The sequence below is a fragment of the Akebia trifoliata genome, chromosome 11 (assembly GCF_017979445.1).
Source record: "Akebia trifoliata isolate Shusen 1 chromosome 11, ASM1797944v1, whole genome shotgun sequence".
Lineage (NCBI taxonomy): Eukaryota > Viridiplantae > Streptophyta > Magnoliopsida > Ranunculales > Lardizabalaceae > Akebia > Akebia trifoliata.
In genome coordinates, this window is record NC_141385.1 from 11,132,030 (window position 1) to 11,150,430 (window position 18,401).

General features: G+C 35.7%; 1 protein-coding gene across 1 annotated transcript; it reads right to left on the minus strand.

Annotated features, from left to right (window-relative positions):
- Nucleotides 1-1,772: 1,772 nt before the first annotated feature.
- On the minus strand, nucleotides 1,773-18,188 carry SS1 (glycogen/starch synthase, ADP-glucose type). The gene is made up of 15 exons (XM_086459969.1): nucleotides 17,783-18,188; nucleotides 9,486-9,850; nucleotides 8,630-8,707; nucleotides 8,407-8,531; nucleotides 8,238-8,319; nucleotides 6,803-6,976; nucleotides 6,030-6,111; nucleotides 5,795-5,886; nucleotides 5,636-5,698; nucleotides 5,452-5,541; nucleotides 4,699-4,823; nucleotides 4,502-4,610; nucleotides 4,352-4,407; nucleotides 2,945-2,984; nucleotides 1,773-2,151 (listed from the first exon to the last, which is right to left on the minus strand). The coding sequence occupies exons 1-15, from the start codon at nucleotides 18,078-18,080 to the stop codon at nucleotides 1,993-1,995; spliced, it is 1,938 nt and encodes a 645-aa protein (XP_086316095.1). The 5' UTR covers nucleotides 18,081-18,188; the 3' UTR covers nucleotides 1,773-1,992.
- Between the last annotated feature and the right edge of the window lie 213 nt (nucleotides 18,189-18,401).

Consider the following 18,401-nt stretch of genomic DNA (forward strand, 5'->3'; position numbering starts at 1 on the left):
ATCAAGCATGATTGTTTAAACGGATTCCATTCTTCTCTCTCTCCAAAAGTGGAGAGATTCGGAAAGAAGCCATCTTAAAATATTTTATGATTCCAATTCTAACCTTAGATCTCGTTTAAGACATTTTAAACTTCCAAAGTTATCCCAATTTATCTCCTCTCAATCCAAACATGGTGGAAAGATTCTCTTCTCTTCTTTCAATCCAAGCATGGTGTTAGAAACTGTATTGGCTCAAACTAGAAAAAATAATTAGTGGATGACACCAACGATAAGATGGTGGGAGGTATCGAGCCCAATTTGTGCTTGCTATTAATTTGCAAATCTTTTTTTTTTTGTTTTTGTTTTTTTGTTTAAGGATTCGAAAACAACAACGGCTTGCCATGGAGATTCGAGCTCGAACCTTTTTGAGTCTTCCTCTTGTTCATTTTTTATGCACATTTTCATAAATTGTCTAAATTGTGATCCACACAAATGATTTAGGATAATATATATTTTTGTGTGGATGATTTAGAGTTTTTATTTTATTTTATTATCAAACCAAGATATCCACCAACTAGAGGATTCGACTAATCCTTGGAAATACATTCCCCTCCTCAACCCCACACACAGCGGGTATAAATCCCGAAGGGGGTCCGAACTCAAGACCTCCACTTCTTGATACATGGTCTTGGCCATTTCGACTATGATTTAGACATACTCTTCACATTTTCGTGTTTTCAAGCTGATGACACGCACCCTTGACCTCAGTCTTTTCAATAGTCGGAAGAAATGGCTTAAATGCCATCATCTTCAACCTCCAGAAAAAACCCTTTATTTTTCTTTTCAAAATTTGTCATTTCAAGATCTTGTAAAAAAATTTACACTCATCTTCAACCTTAGGATTCCTATCTACTTCATCTTTCAAAACTTGGGAAGTAGAAAATGATAAAATTTTGAATATAAAAATATAGGATTTTGTAAGAAGTTGAATAAATTGGAAATAATTTACAAGGTTAAATAGCTTGAAGAATACTAATTTTGGGAAGAAAAATCAAGATAGGACTTTTAAGAAGTAGATAAAGATGAAATTTTGGGATAGAAAATTTTAGGATTATCTAATAAGGGTTAAGGCAAAATTGAAAATGATGGTTTGCCGATGAGGTTGACTAGATTAAAAATAATATAACATAAAGGTTGAAGAGCTTGAAGATGAATGGTGTTGAGAAGAAAATCAAGAGTTTTTGGCTATAGATAAATAAAACAAGTGCTTTTGAATATTTTTTTTAGTAGTCTAATAAAGAAGACTGAGGTCAAGGGGGCATGTAATCAGTTGGAAAACATGGTGTTATCTTAAAGAGTAGTGTTGGAGTGACCTCAAGATTCGACCTCATACCGAGCATCTTGATGTTAAAGTGGATAAGAATCATAGATGCTTTTTACTTATATCTCGAGGAAAAGTATTATGATTCCTACACACTTTCACATCAGGGTGTGCAATGTGAGGTCCAATCTTGAGGTCAATTCAGCATTATTCTATCTCAAATATTCACCAAAACGTGGAAGGCTATGTCAAGATCACCCATATTTTTACAGAGCTACATCAATTATTAAACATCCAAATGCAAAAAATCTTGCAAATCATTTGCATTGCGAAAGATTTATGATAAAGAAAAAGATAGAAGCACAACAGAATAACTGGAATTTGATCGATATACCTTTAGTTTGGCCTACTTAACAAATACATTAGATTCATCTAAAATAAGCATATCTACTATTGTTCAACAAGAGCCTACTTATCAAATACATTATATTAAAATAAAATTACCATATCCACTATAGTTCAACAAAGAGTATTTGCCACAACAACAACAAAAAACAAAAAAAAAATGCATCACCTAGAACAAAAGAATTGTCAAAAAATATATACTGGCTCAGCTCAAGAAAGAGAAGAAAAAAGAGAAGAGAAGAAAGAACAGAGAAGTTGAAAATTGTAACGTTGTTTAATAGCTCAAATTAACTAACATAAGGCGAATCGGAGAAGGCCCATTCAAAGACTTGCTCGTACTGAACAGCGGCATTTTCCCATGTGTAGTCTCTCTCCATTCCTCTCTTCATCAATCCCACCCAAGAGGACTTATGATCTCTATACGTCCCGATGGCCACTCTTAATGCCTGTACATCAGACTTAGATCGTCAATAAACTTAAATAAATGCAAGTACAATAGATACTCTATTTGGTAATAAAAATAAAATCTATTATCATACATGTGACAAACCCTATCTTCTAAATATTTTACGGCATGGTAATTGTATTTTTTTTTTTTTTTCTAGCTTTTTACTCTAAACAAAAATAGACAGATCATGTCAAGATCAACCAATGTGACTTTTAAGATATGATCATCTGAAAGTTGAACAATATTGATTAATTAATGAACATGGGGGGGCCGATGTGAGGTGTGGGTTGGTTGGTTTGACATAATAACCTTATGGGTTTTGTAAACAGTGACAGATCATAGTCAACGTTGCGTTTTAGATTTTCCAATCCAAAGTTAAGAAAGAGATTTAGTCACAACTATGAATTTTCATTCATTTATATCTTATTAATTTCTTGACTAACCAACTGATTAATTTTTCAATGTAATAATCCTTGTTTTGGTCAACTGCCACATTACTATATCTCATATAGAAGTTCCTTCTTCGATCATATATTGTTCTACACGTAACTTGGAGGAACCAAATTTGTTGATCGAAAGTGAGGCCTTGAAATAGATGAAGGTGGGTCTCGGCTCTCGGTCACCAACCAATTTCTTTGATTTCTAATGGTCTGTAGTTGTTTTTTGAATTCATTTTTGACTTGGTCTATTGGATTTTATTTCGTTAAAAAAAGAAGAAAAAAATCAAGATCTTTCAGTCACTGGATATTTTCAAAGAGAATTCTTTTTATTGAATAAGAAATGAACTTTACCGCCAACATGCTCTCCTTCGTTAATGGAGAAAAGGTCCATCTGTCAAAGAAATCACAGATATTAGATGGTATCTTAAATAAATATTTGCATGGAAATGCTAAAAGACATGCAAGTGGATTAATACATGATCCATATATTTGAAATATAGGCCGCTCTGCTTGGTACGCTGCAAATCATTTACAAATGCAAATAATTTTCTAAAACCAGTTCTGTTGGTGCTTGGTTACACAATGCAAATGATTTGCATTAGAAAAAATTTGCATGGATCACCTAAATTCTTAAGAATTTGCGGCACAAAATGTACCGCAAATCATTTGGAAAATTATTTGACTCCAATCTATGCATATAAAAATTACTAATATACCCTTTATCAAATAAATTAATCAAATTATATGGTACTTGGTACAACAATATGCACATAAATTTACAAAAATACCCCTCCCAAGATACATTAAATTGCATACTGAAATTACAAAAATAAGTCTTTCAATCGCAACCATTTTCATCCCAATGGTTACACCAAGCAAAAGTAAATCTTAGGCCCTGCTAGGTACCATGCAAATCATTTGCAAATGCAAGAGATTTGCACTGAAAATGATTTGCAGCACTTTGTGGGCTGCAAACTATTTGCTGAAATTTATGAAGGGCTTAAGAGGTTCATGCAAATAATTTGCAATGCAAAAATATTTCAGAATGTAACCAAGCATTTGTAAATTAGATTCCAACAAATCATTTGCATTTGCAAATGATTTGCTTCGTACCAAACAGGGCCTTAATCGCAAACCATTTGCAAATGCAAATGATTTGTAGTGTACCAAGTATGGCCCTAAGATCTGAATCTTATAAATCTTGACTTTGGAATCTAGAAGACATATCCATACATGCTTGGGTGCAGACCATAATATTTCTTTGAGTCCAGAAAACTTTCTTTTACTCAGTCTTGAATGATTTTCATTTCTTTATCTGTTTTGTATCCCCCTTATAAGAAGAATTGAATGAACATGATTTATTGGGCCAATTCCAAATGTGGGATTAGGTTTCGATGATGATGGCAATGATCTACTTTGAATCTTAGACAAGTTTTCTTTTCATACTCATGTTGATTAAGACATATTTAACATACTTGAAGAGGTTTTCGACAGAGAGATTTCCCTGAATTAATCCATGGCAGAAACCACGACTCATTCAAGATTTTATATTTATTGGGGCAGCTCGTTACTTTTGCAGAGACTAATCAATCCGTCGTAAAATAGAAACCATTTGTTTCTATTAGACTTTGACAGGGAAGTCAGACTTCTTGATGCGTCCTTGCGAGCCATAACATAGCCTCCTTTGGGCAAAGATAATTATTGGAGAATCGTAGATGAAAAATTGACCAAGACTAAAGTGGGTTGAGAAGTACGTACCCAGTACCCTTACCGCTTCCTTTTTGAGCAAACGGATGGAAATTCTCCACCGTATCCTGAAAATAAGAGATAAAGATGTTCAAGAGAGATTTGATATAAATGACACTCAAACTATATCAAGCCATGGCAGTTCCTTAAAAGACAACTCACTCTAAGGCCTCCAGTGCCATGCACTACAGGAATAGTTCCATATCTCATCGCATACAACTGGTTTAGGCCACAAGGTTCAAATCTTGAGGGCATCAATAGTATGTCACACCTGCGCATTTTCAAATATCGATAAGTGAAAACCCATTAATAATTTTATAATTAATATTTGAAATTTAAAAGAGAAATATTTAACTTACCCTGCAGTTATCCTGTGAGAAATAGAAACATTAAATCCAACCCAACCACGGAATTTGTCTTTATAAGCAGACTCCGCTGCTCTCATCCATTCTTCAGTCTGTGTGTCCCCTGACCCAAGCATAATCTGAAATAGATAAGATAGCTCCAGTGAGTAATCTCCAAGTCAAGGAAAAAACAATGTGCAAATGGAATTTAAAGAGATCTCTAAGTTAAACTTCTCATAGGGAAAGTAATATTTTCTTGGTTTGTTTATGCACCAGTATTCTAAGAAATGAAGGTTTTGTATGTGTGGATCGGTTAGCACATAAAACACAAAACAAGACATTTTTTTATAGTGAAACTAGAGTTTGCCCATGCCGTTCTCTGGGTGGAAGGGGGCAAAATAGGAAAAATAATGAAGTTTGAGGGGTATTATTAAAAAATCTTTGGAGTTAGTAAAAGATGAAAAATAATTAGTTGAAGAGGTATTATTAAGAAAGGGGAGAGAAGTGGAAAGACAATAAAATGGAGGGGTAATATTGGAAAAGGGTGGAAGAAGAAAGAGAATAAAGTTAAGGGTATTTTGGAAAGAGGAAGAAGAGAAAAAGGAAAACATGTTCTTGAGAATCGAGATACATTTTTTATGGGGTATAAATCTTGAGACAAAGTCGGAGTGTGGGACCCAATGTTGTGTTTTATTATATAGATATCTCGAAGGCTTCTGTCGGACCAAAGCAAACACGATACTAAGGGTAATCAAAAGATTGTCTTACAAATTGGACATCATCTTGCATAAGCTCCGGCATTGCTGCTCGAATCAAATCGATTCCCTTCTGGTAATCCAGCCTCCCAATGAATCCAATCTACGAAGTCCAATTCAAAATCATAACAAGAGGAAGGAAAAATAATAATCTATTTTGATTTCAACCAAATAGGAACTAAGCATTTAGATCTTACAGTTGGACAATCAGGCTTGATGGGAAGACCCAATTCCTTCTGCAAAGCTGTTTTGCATTGAACCTGCAGTTTATTATCACTTAGAGAAAGCGGGCTAATTTTAGGCATATGTTTTGTTTAGATGGTATTAAAACAAATGGAATTTAGAGTCTAAGTCACCTTTCCAGAGAGGTCATCTATGGAGTAATGGAAAGGAATATGTTCATCTGAGGCTGGGTCCCACTCGGTAACATCAATACCGTTTGTGATTCCTGGGGTTTAAAAGGAAAGTTAGTCTTGCAATTTTTCTTGCAAATAGGGAGATTTCGAGTATACCCTAGGTATCCCAAAGTTTCCAAAAAAAATTGACTTTTCTAAAAAGGCATCTCCTTGTTAAATGGTTCATAAATTATACCATTCAGGACAATCTTTCGACTGCTTAGGAGCTCATTGAGACCATATCCACCTTCACTGGTTGTTATTTCCCAAGAATAACCCTGCCATAATATGGTAAAACATTAATACAAAGAAAAAGATGCAATTCTAAATAAAGCACCCGTTGTGTAGAAAATATTGCCGCTCTACAAATAATATGACAATACATCATCATCATCATCATCAAAGCCTTATTCCAAAGATTTGGGGTCGGATGAAGAGCATAGAAATCACATTGCCTTGTTGCATTAGGGTTGGTACTATTAGAGTAGTATTTATGTAATAGTTTATTAATGTGTACTGAGGTACACGGAACGTATTGGTGTTGTAGTTACGCGGTTATGGAAGGTATTAGAGTATTAGTTTATTAATGTGTGTCGAGATACACCAGATTGTATTGATGTTGTAGTTATGGTCCGGTGTATCTCAACATACATTAATAGGTACCCACCATTCAACTGGTTCCTTCTGGGAGACCCCCTTGGCAAAAATTCAACCCAATCATCTGCTAAATTCCTTTGGATTGTCTAAAAAAAAGGAAAAAAATCAATTCCTTTAGATCACCCAATTGGGATGATTTTTCTCCTTTTTGGGATTCAGAGATCTCTCAGGTGTGGATCCATCTGATCACGATATGTATCAGGTGCTGATTCTTCATTGGTAAATCATCTTTTCATAACCGAAAATATCTAATATTTTATTTGAGAAAAAAAAAAACAACTAAGCACGGAAGATGGTAGTGATGTTTGTAACCTCGCTAACTGTCAGTAGTCGATCAGCTGTTACAATTGCACCCTTCAGAATATTGACGGCTTCACCTGTGTCAAGAGCATGTGTTCTTGCCCATGTAGGAAACACCCATTCCAGTGCTCCATACCATTCGGATGGCAACCCCAAATTCTTGTAAGTTGCTCCAGCTTCCACTCCCTTACATAAATAGAACAAACCTTAGAAACAAACTATTAAAAATAAAAGTCAATATAAAGAAGTTCACCAATAAAAATGGGGAAATTTAATGTCTGCATCTTAGGGAAGTAATTACAGACTATAAGCAGCAGACGATATGATTGGAACATATATTCTAAAACATCTCGCAGAGAGTGTGGTGCATGTTGACAACCATTTGCCCCAAACGACCGATCTCATGGGGAAGGCACAACCATGAATATAAGAGGGTCATGGATCGAATTGGGGCACGATATGTGAGCACGGGACACCCAAGAGTAAAGGTGGATAATACAACACTCAACACTCCCCCCCACCCATAAGGGTGGAAAATTCCTACGAGGAGACTGGAACCCATGACCTATAAGAACCTAGCACTCTGATACAATGTTGATAAACCATTTACCCAAAAGATTTGAACTCATGACCTATACGTACCAAGTACTCTGATACCATGTTGACAATCATTTACCCCAAAAGACCGATCTTTTGGAGAGGAGGAGAACAATGAATATAAGAGGATCTCGGGGCTTGACTAGGGTATGACACACCTGAGAGTGGAGGAAAATATACACTCAACAGTGCATTGGCCTATGTCATCATCATTATCATCATGGAAGACAGATCACAAAAAAATTTGGTCAGCTGAATGAATTCTGTTTTCGTCCATTCAATTCAGTCTAAAGCCATGTATTCATTATTGCATGTGTTCATATCCGCTCTCTCTACCTCAATCTACATTCTTTTACGTCTTCCTCTTACTCTTTTAGAACCTTTTACTTGGTTGATCCTTCTAACTGGATATAACCAAATCATCTTATCAACTTTCTCTTGGTACATTTTAAGGAATGCATTTATTTCTAATGTTCCCTTTGCTCATGAAAGCATTGTAACTTATACAATATTTTCCAATTTCTTCACATTTTTTATCAATAAAAGATGGGAAAGAATATAGTGGACGAAGCACAACCTAATTACACAGATAGGTGAGCTGGGTTATTCGTTTCTCTGTGTCTCCATTTTGTATTGAATTCTTTTTTATTTCATATTGAAAAAGAGGAATTAGCAAGGCCAATAATCAAGGTCCTCTTTTTCTACTAGGCCTAATCTTGTTGGGCTGTCTAGTTTTAGTTTTTCTTTGTTTCTTTATTATTATTATTATTATTATTACTTTGGTCATTACAACTCCATAGGTAATCACATTACATCATCCAACAGAGATAGTTAGGCAAAAAGTGTTTACCTGATGTGCAAGGTTATGTATTACAAGAATACTACGGGCATCCTTATAAACTCCATGTGGGCGATACTTGGCTGCTAAAAGGCTGAACCACAACAAATGTATTAAAGAAAAGTAATACTCAGTCGATATTAGCATACTTATAACCATAAAGAGGAAAGGAATCACATACACTGGTACGAGACCTGCATGCCAGTCATTAGCAAGGAATAAACACTTCTCACCATAAGTAAACCCTCCCAAAGGAAGTACCAATGGAGCCTCACAAGCTGCATGACAAAGTAACGTGAATCGAAACTGTAAAACCAAAGATAGAACTTCATGTCAGTATCAAATAGAAGATAATACTAATCCTTCAAGCTCAACTCCACTAAAGGAGGAATTATAACACATACCTGATTGTCTCCATAAGCACCAAGACTATCACCGTATGGATTTCCAGGTCTTTGATAAGATGGATGATCCACGAATACCTGAAGAGGATAAGAGTCCACCATCTCAATGTGTTAATTGAGGGCCACAGGCTATCACCTCAGCTATAAAGTTATAAAACAGATATTTTGCTATGAGATTCTCCAGTTCTAGCAATATTAAGAAATGAAACATACATAAAAACTAAACAAACAGATTCCCCTTATGAATTTCTACCTATAGAGCTGGCAAAGTGTAGGATAATATCCGCTTACACCAAATCATCTGATCCGAGTTATTCAGGTATGGGTACAATTTTTTTGTCCGATGAACAATTTGGGTAAATTTATCCGTAATTATTTTATCCGAACTTATTTAGGATCAGACATGGATAATCATCCTATCTGATCAGTATATCCGTTTATTCGAGTTTAATATGGTAAACTCACACTAAAATATATCTATAACAAAAAATTATGGTTCTTCCATCATCTTCAGAATGAGCTTATATATATCCGACTTGGATATCCGCTTGAAACTTGGGTACAAGTTGGATACAGATATCCTTTAAAATTTTGGATAAATAGTAGGATATGGATATCCTTAGCAAAAGTGGGTAAAAAATTAGATAGATGCTTCATCCATCTAATTTTTTACCCAATAAATATAGATGGATAAGGATTCGATATATGCTTCATCCAACCCATTGCCAGCCCTATCTACCCAGGTTCTCCAAATTATGTATTTATAAGGTTCTCCAATATTATGTAACGATAAGCCTCGATGTTAAGTAGAAGGGCCGTTAGCTGTTAACAAATGTGAAGAGAAGAATCTGCGTACCCAATCAACACCTGCCCTATACTCATGGAAGAACGCAACTTCCTGGATCCCTCCAAAACAAGGGATCTTGATGTGGCAGTCAACATCAACTGTATTAGCATAAACCTTATCTGAGACACTACCATTCAAATACCGTGGAGAGACTACCATCACACGGTGCCCACGAGCAGCAAGTGCAATAGGCAAAGAGCCACAAACATCTCCTAAGCCCCCCGTCTTTGAATATGGAGCTGCTTCAGCAGTAGCAAAAACAATGTTGTAGGTTACTCTGGTTTGAGGTTTCTCCTCTCCTTCAACATCCTCGGCTTCTTCTTCTTCTTTAACATTGACTATATTGATAGTAGAGTCCACAACTTCTTTGTTGCCTGCTTTCAAATTATTACACCCCAATGAGTAAATTCATGTTTGTAATCATGAAAAACAGATTAAACACCACAGAAATACTTGTATAATGAATGGGCCAAAAAAAGAAGAAGAATATAAGACAAATGAATATGAACATCTGATGAATTTTATATACCATTGATGGTCTATAAGTCTTGAAGCATGAACATCTCTAATTATGAATCAACGCTGCTGAACTACATGAGCAACTTGAAGTGGGGATTACGTAAGTGCAGGACACAAGGTAATTTATCTGAAGTACTCAAAGAACAACCCTATTTAAACCATCCAAGCTGTCTGAAAAATGGACGTTAGGTCATTGATTTTAACCTGTAGCTCAGATAACTTGTTTTACTATCCAAATTAGTACATAACAATATGAATGAGGCATGTAATCAAATTCTCATAATCATTTCATGAGAAAGGAAACAGTTCACCCAAAGGTCCGGCCCAATTTTATGTGTAAGATTGATCTCGTCTCTCTCCATATCCTAAGGTGGACCAGACACACCAATAAACAGTTCCTCTACCTTTTATCTGCACTCAGGAACATTAATTAACTGATCAATGGTCAATTTATCAGATAGCTATGACCATATCAACATGGAAACACTGGGCTTCATAAGCATTCTGCATATATTAGTGGCTCCTGTCTTCCCCACAAAGAAATTGGTAAACATTGACATGTCGCTAGTGGGTCACTCCCGGTAAATTCAATGACATATCACTGTGATTCGGCCAACGCAGTGTGCTCTGATAAATTACATACGAATTTGATGCAGTGCCTAAGTTTGCTATCTTCTACATTTAGTGTTAGGTGTTAGTTTCCATTTGTTTGTTACTTCTGTTATAGTTAGTTGTTGGAGTTAATTAGTTAGTTAGTATTGTTAATTTTTCTTTAGTTTTCTTTTGTTGCTAAGTGTTCATGTAAGGGCAGAGTCGTGATTTCACTTGGGTTGTTTTTTGTTTTTGTTTTTTTTTGCCTATAAATAGGCCATTGAATGTAGTTGTAAATCAGTTTTTAGTTGAATGAAATAGATTCTAGGGAGAGAGTTTTCACTTCCAACTTAACTTTTCAACTTCTTTTGAAGTTTTCACACAAATTAGTTTAAATTTTCAGATCTGATTGCATCATTTGGTATCAGAACAAAGGGAATTCAATCTAAATTTGGAGAGAAGTTCAGTCTAGTTTCAGACTTGTTGAAGATTACAAATTTTCAGATCTGTTGAAGACTGCAGAATTTCATATCTATTTCCAATTTCAGATCTGTTGAATATTGCAGATTTTCAGATCAAGTTAAATCTACCAGAATTTCAAGGTAGTCTCAATTCGGTTGAATTTGTTTATTGGATTAATACTCTTGAACGAGTTTTCAAGTATTATGAGGTTTCTGATGAGTAGAAGGTGAAATTAGTTTCCATCAAGCTCAAGGGAAGAGCCTCCGCAAGGTGGAAACAATTGTAAGTGAGTTGAGTTCGAAAAGGCAAAAGGAAAATCAAGGATCAGTGCAAGATGAAGAAGAAGTTCAAGGAACAATTTTTTCCTTTCAGTTACATGCAAACCATGTATAAAACTTTGCACAATCTTCGACAACATGGGAGTCTGGCTCAATACACCGAGAAGCAATGTAATTAAGGGCAAAAGATGCACTTACGGTGCAAAGGCCTCATAGTGCCTAAGGCACAAGGCGAAGTGCACGCCCGAGTGAAGTAAAGCGCAATAAAATTAAAAAGATCATATAAATCAAGAATTAAATAGTGAAAGTAGATTAGACTACTTTATAAATTCTACAATTACAACAAATATACAATTTATATTTATATACAAGTAATTAGTATTTCAATCTCTATGAATAGGTTAGGCTAAACCACAATAAGCAAATAAAAAACTAACAATAAAATCAAGTATGAATAAAATATCATAAAAATTAAGGAACTATGAACCATAAATTAAATTGAAATTTAAAACTTAAAAGTTTAAGATTAATCACAAAATTTCATTCAATATCCTATACCAAGAGTATGATAAACAAAAGATAAGTTACAAAATTCAAAAATATCAACTCTGAGAAAGCCTCAAGGCATCACTCATTGTCGTCGTCGGGTAACACATAACCCTCATCAAAATACAGTAAATTGTAAAATTTGTATAAAAAAAAAAGAGTAGAAAGGAAATATATATGTGTATATGGCTCATCATGATGTAACTTAATAGGTTACATCAACCAATTAAAAGAGATTTACAAAAAAATCACATTTTATTTGATATGTAAGTGAGGCGTACGCCTCATATGCCTCGCCTGAGGCGTAGCTCAGGCATGCGCTTCCCTCCGCCTTGAAAAACCTATCTTGTCTTACCTATACTAAAGCGTTGTTGCTGCTCCTCACATTGAGGCACGCCTCAAGTGCACTAAGGCGCATGTCTTGACAACACTACTGAGGAGTTCTATCAATTCATAGCAAGAGTTGATTTGAACGAAATTGAAGAACAAATGGTTGCAAGATATCTTTGTGGCTTAAAACCTTCTATTCAAGATATCCTTAGTCTACAAAATTTGTGGACTGTTTCGGAGGCCAATAATCGAGCTTTGTTGGTGGAAAAAACAACAAAGTAGGAGTATACCAAGGTATGGACAGTACTCCCAGGGTAATTCAAGGGCCGAACAGCCATTTCGAGTTGATACCAAGTTGACAACTCGTCGAGTACGAGTAAGAGTGATGCTACCGCGGTTGGACAACAAGCAAACTCAATTCCTATTGCCCCTAATCAGTCTCATACAAGTCGATTTGGGGCTGAAAATTAGTTACAAGGTGCCAACTTCAAGTGCTACAAATGTGGTGAGCCCAGGCACAAGTCTTCAAACTATAGGAAGGCAAATGGTCCTCGTAATAAGGCAGCTTTATTAGAGGAAATGGTGGAATCAGAACCAAATGAAGAGCTACCCATCTATGATCAATCTCCCAATGAGGAAATTGGTGGAGATCTTGATGAAAAAGAGAGACTAGCATTCATGATGAAGAAAACTTTCCTTGTTCCTAAGTATCAAAGTGAAGAAATTGTAGAAACAAAACCAGTAGAGGAGCTGCTCTGAAATGAAGAGATTAGCGGAGATTTTCAACAAGAAGAAGCACTAGCACTCGTGATGAGGAAAACTCTCATTGTTCCTAATCATCAAAGTAAGGGAGATTGGACTTTGCTACCATTGAAGGATAAAGTGAGTTCTAAACCTCAAATAACAACTTTGTTTACTGTTAAGAGTTTTATGAAGGAGAATCTTGAATCTGGGTACATCTTTGCCTTGATTCCAGAAGAAGAAATTGTTGTTTCTGAGGTGTCAAAGGATGTTGAGGAACTTATGGAGAAATATGCTGATGTTTTCCCTCACAATTGCCTCCTGGGTTGCCTCCTATGCAAGATATTCAGTATTGTATTGATCTAGTACCTGATTCAATACTTCCTAATAAGGAAGCCTATAGAATGATGCCTAAAGAGAACAAGGAGCTACAAACACAGGTTATGGCACTTCTGGACAGAGGTTATATTCAGCCTAGTCTTACTCCTTGTGCGGTTCCCCAACCAATTTGACTCCCAAAAAGGATAGTTCTTGGAGAATGTATGTGGATTTGACCCATTACCAATTTCGAAGAAGATAAACAACAACGAAGGGGGGTATGAAAGCATATATGAAGACTATTCATGCTCAAGTGAGAGCCAAAATTGAGAAGTCTAATGCCAAATACAAGGCAACTGTTGATGTGCACAGACGGAAACTTATTTTCAAAGAAAGAGATCTTGTATTGGTGGTTTTGAGCAAAGAAAAACAATTTCAAGGATCTTATATGAAGCTGAATGATAGAGATGTGTGTCCTTGCAAGGTTTTGAGCATGATTAATGACAATACTTATAAAGTGCAGCTAACTCCACATTTCAATATTTTTAATTTCTTCAATGTGAAGCATCTTGTACCTTATTATACTGCTGACGTGGGTGATACTGATGCTACTTCAACTTGAGGACAAGTTTTTCTTCAGAGGGAGAGTCTGATGTAGAACATAAGTTTACTATCTTCTACACTTAGTGTTGAGTGTTGGTTTCCATTTGCTTGTCCTCTAGTTAGAGTAGCCTCAGTATCACCCACGTCATACTTAATGACCTATTTCTTTTGTTGTTTTAAGTGTTTATGTAAAAGAAGTGTAGTCATCTCACTTGGGTGGTTATGTTTTTGTTTTGCCTATAAATAGGCCATCAAATGTAGTTGTAAATCAGTTTGTAGTTGAATGAAATACATTCTAAAGAGAGAGTATTCTCTTCCAACTCAACTTCCTTTAAGGTTTTCACACAAATTTGTCTAAATTTTCTGATCTGATTGCCTCAAAATTGATGCTACTTTATATTTTAATTCTACTTCCATGATAATTTTTCTCTTGTTTGTAGTTATGATCTTGTTTGATTAATTGTCAAACTAACCATATCAAAAGTTTTAAAAAAGAGTACCAATATAATATATGTGTGTATGACTCCAAATGTCAAATGGGAGGGAAAATGATTTCTCTGGAAGTTGGGAAAATGTGATTTTTAGGTGTATGATTGTACATTTTCACGTCCAAAGCAGTTTTACACTCTAGGCAGGGAAATATTTGTCGACCCACCACCCAAGAAAATGATTTTCCCACCTCCTAATGTTATCCTCTCATGATTACTCCCAGCCCAAAACTAAAAACCTATCGATGAGGACATCACAGACATACCCTTCAAAGTGTTCCAAAGGAGAAAAAGACTCTTAGATTCATTGTGGATGGATGGAGTATGGACGAGTACCGTTGGAATCTTATTAGGTCATCATATTTCATGTTTTTATTTAGCTTATATTTATGAGTCTATTTTAGTGTTTAGGATGAATATTTGAAGTTATTTTCATGTTTTATTAGCCTATGGTGTTAATATAAGTGTTTAGGGGCAATTTGATAACTTTATATTGATTTTTTAATGAATTTTCATAGCTTTTGATTTATTTAAGTTGTTTTAAGTTTATTTACAACCATTGGATCTCTTTATTTTAGTTGGATAGTTGAGATTAGATTTAGGGTTTAAAGAGCATTATAAATACTTGCTTCTTGTCGTAATTTTCTTCAATGATGAATAAAATTGAAATTGAAACTTTGATATTCCCATTAATGATCTGGTGTGAGGCCATTTTGAAGTGAGTCCAAGGTAATGTTTGTTTTCTCTATCGATTTCTCAATCAAGGTGGGTATTTTTTTTTTCTTAACATTTTCTTTCTCACTTTCTCTATTAAATTTCTGCTTTGAACCTCTAAAACATCTATAAACCCTACCCAATCCACTTTATAATCCGAAACCCCATCGACATTCTCTTCTCCGTTGAAGCCTAACCCTAATACCCTTAAAAACCTTATATAACCCTTCCTTACTTGAACCACATCATTCCTTACCACCCAAAACCCTAATCACCTTCCTTTTTTTAGCCTACAATTTCTCCAAACATTGTTAACTTGTTGGCCCCATAAATCAGCACCACTTATTTGACTATTTTTGCATTAAAATTGAGTCTAGAAATCTGTTTTGATCATTTAACTGAAACCGTAAGCTAGAGGAAGACTTGTCTTCCATTGGAACCTATTGTTAGTACTTGAATAGCTATCACTGTGGGATTGTGACGAACCTTATGGCTATTTTGATTATCGCTTGGATTCTCTTACATATCCATGAATGTATGAGCTAATGATTTATATTTGCATTGCTTATGTTAATTCAATCTAGATCTCAAATTTATCATCCTAGGGTAATATTTACAGTGCTGCATTACCTATTCTCCTCTTTTGACATTTTCCAAGATGCAAGCAAATGGTAGAAGTAATTTTCCCATGGAATTCATTTTCCAATGACCATTTTCCACGAGGAATTCATATTCCCTTGCAATTATACGGATACGAAGAGAAGTAATTAAATGTCAACAAAAAAACAGAGAAAACAAGAACTCATTAAAAATCCAACATAAAAAACAAATGAAAAAACAAATAACAATAACACAAACCCAAATTCCAAAATGTGATAAACTACTCCCTTTCCCTCTATGTGCAAACCAATGGACAAACACCTACATAAAATGAAAAATGTGGCGTAAAGGTAATTGAAACTTAAATTAACACAAATGCTTGTTTGCTTTGCATGAGGGATGAGGAAACTATTGATCATGCGCTCAAAAGGATCATCCTTATCCAACACTGCAATTTCTTTCAGAATGGCAGCCTTCAAGTTAAAAGTTAGGCGACCCAACTCTTCAAGCTCGCCCCAGCCGAAACGCGGGTTATGATCTTCCCGTTGATCCATCAAATGTTCCATAATGGTTTTTACGGATTCACCGCCGAAGCCCTCCGGGAAGGAGCCGGGGTCGGGTTCCCCCATTTGCTCCGGGGGGTGACCGGGAATCAAAATCCTCCCGAAGATTTTGACCCCTGATCCCCCGGCTTCGTTTGTAGAAGTGGGCCCCTCCGCAGAATCTGGAGCTGGGGGTCGCATATACTGTGGGAGGCCACTTGCAAGCTTTCTTTTTCTATTGAAAACTTCTACTACTGAGGGCAGGGGGTGTAAGATGGGACCAGTCGAAGAGATGGAGGAATGAATCGAACTGCTGGGTTGGGCGAGAGATTTGGAGTTTCTTTTTGAGGAGCTATGGCGTGGAGGGTTGCCTTCTTGGTTCTATCTTGTCCCTATTTCAATCATGGTAGGAATGGGAGTTCTTTAATGCCAATAAAGTTCTTTAGAAGATCACTATGTTTGCAATTTGCTGGGAGATTTCGAAGGAGCGAAACAAAAGATGTTTTGAAGACAAGAGTGTGGATGCTTCAAAGGTTTTTTTGTCGGTCCTTTCTTCTATCTTTTTTTGGTGTTAAGTGTTTATCGAGTTTAAGGGTGTGGTCTTCGAGGGATTTGTCGCTCGGTGGGATTGGATTTGTTCTATTGCTTTACCTTAGTTGTTTTGTATCTTTAGTTCGTCTTCTTGACCACTTTTTCAATAAATTTCGTTACTGATAAAAAAATTAAATTAAATTAACACAAGCAAACCACACAAGGAACCCCAAGATTGTTCACATGAAAAAACCATTCAATGGGAAGGAGCAAACCATGGGACCTAGTTCAATTAATAAACTTCCACTATGACAATAGTGAGGTTACAAAGAGTCCTCCCTAGACAAAGCTAGAGGATACAAACATCAAGAGAATAGCACTCTTGGATTACAATATAAATATCTTTACCAATAGTTGGATTCAAATCAACAACAAAAAAAAACTTCTTATCCGAATTAGAATTGCAAATACCTCTAAAAGATCTCATTTTGGGGTTCCATGAACCTGTGTGTTGAGTGTGTTTTTCAGTAGAAAAACCAAAAGACCTTTTTCTTATTCTTTGGTTCAATACGTTGGAGAGATAGATTAAACTGAGAATATTTAATTCATACCTACCCATTAACAAGAGAAGGACGTTAACGGGAGGCGAGTGTACTTCTCTCTTTTCAACACATGGGCCCCACCTCATTATGGAAAGAGAAACTCAACATAAAACACAGAACTAAAGCAAGAAATCTGATTAAAAATCATAAGAGCCAAACATAGCATATTGTTATTCAGGATCAAATTCAGCTAGAACGATATGATCCACAAAATTATTTCAGGATCAAAACAAAATTGTAACTTTAATCCTTTTTTATTTTCATGCGCTTTCTAGAAACACAGGTATCAATAGGGGGAAAAAAACAAAGAAACAGAGAGACAAAGACAAGAAGATTAAACCCATTAAAATTTCATCAAAAACAAGAAAAATAACACAAACCCAGATTCCAAAACATCAAATTAAAAAAAAAAACTGAAAAAATAATGGTAATTTAACTTACCAGATTGAGAATTCAAATGAATCCCAGTAACAGAACCATCCTTCTCTTTCTTTGAAATGTCCTCCAACTCTTTTCCCTCTTCAACAACAGGAAACTTATCCTGTAAACTATCAAACCCACTTCGATTCTTCCCTACAACCGATCTCCTCAGTGATTTAAATCCACCACCATATCTGTCTCTCCACAAATGAAACAAACCCACACTCCTGGTTCTAACCACAGTTAAAGTTAACGGAGTTTCCACAAAATTTAGAGAAGATTTAGAGGTGAGAATGCGAGAGATCTGCAGAGCCTCCATGACAGAGACCCAATCGATGAAGAAAGGAATCACAAGTTTTGGAACCAAAAAAGACAGAAATCAAACAATTTTGGATCCGAGAAAAGATAAAGGGATCTCAAAAAATCGAGACGAGAATGAGTGAAGGAAGCTTACACTTGGTGATAATTTAGAATATATACGTGGCACTTAGATATTGAGACACGTGTAAGTTAGAGGGGCTTTCTGGGGATTTACATTGCATGAGAAGTTTCGTTTCGCAGAAGTATACGTGGTACGCTTCACGTGACACTGTTTTTTTTCCTTTATAGGAGGACAGAAGGAAGGCTTAGAAGTCTTTGG

Coding starts and splice junctions, on each gene's coding strand:
- SS1 (XM_086459969.1), bottom strand. CDS start 18,080: ATGGAGGCTCTGCAGATCTCTCGCATTCTCACCTCTAAATCTTCTCTA. Junction 9,851..17,782: donor TCATTTGAATTCTCAATCTG/GTAAGTTAAATT, acceptor ATTTGAAAGCAG/GCAACAAAGAAGTTGTGGAC. Junction 8,320..8,406: donor CATGCAGGTCTCGTACCAGT/GTATGTGATTCC, acceptor GTTGTGGTTCAG/CCTTTTAGCAGCCAAGTATC.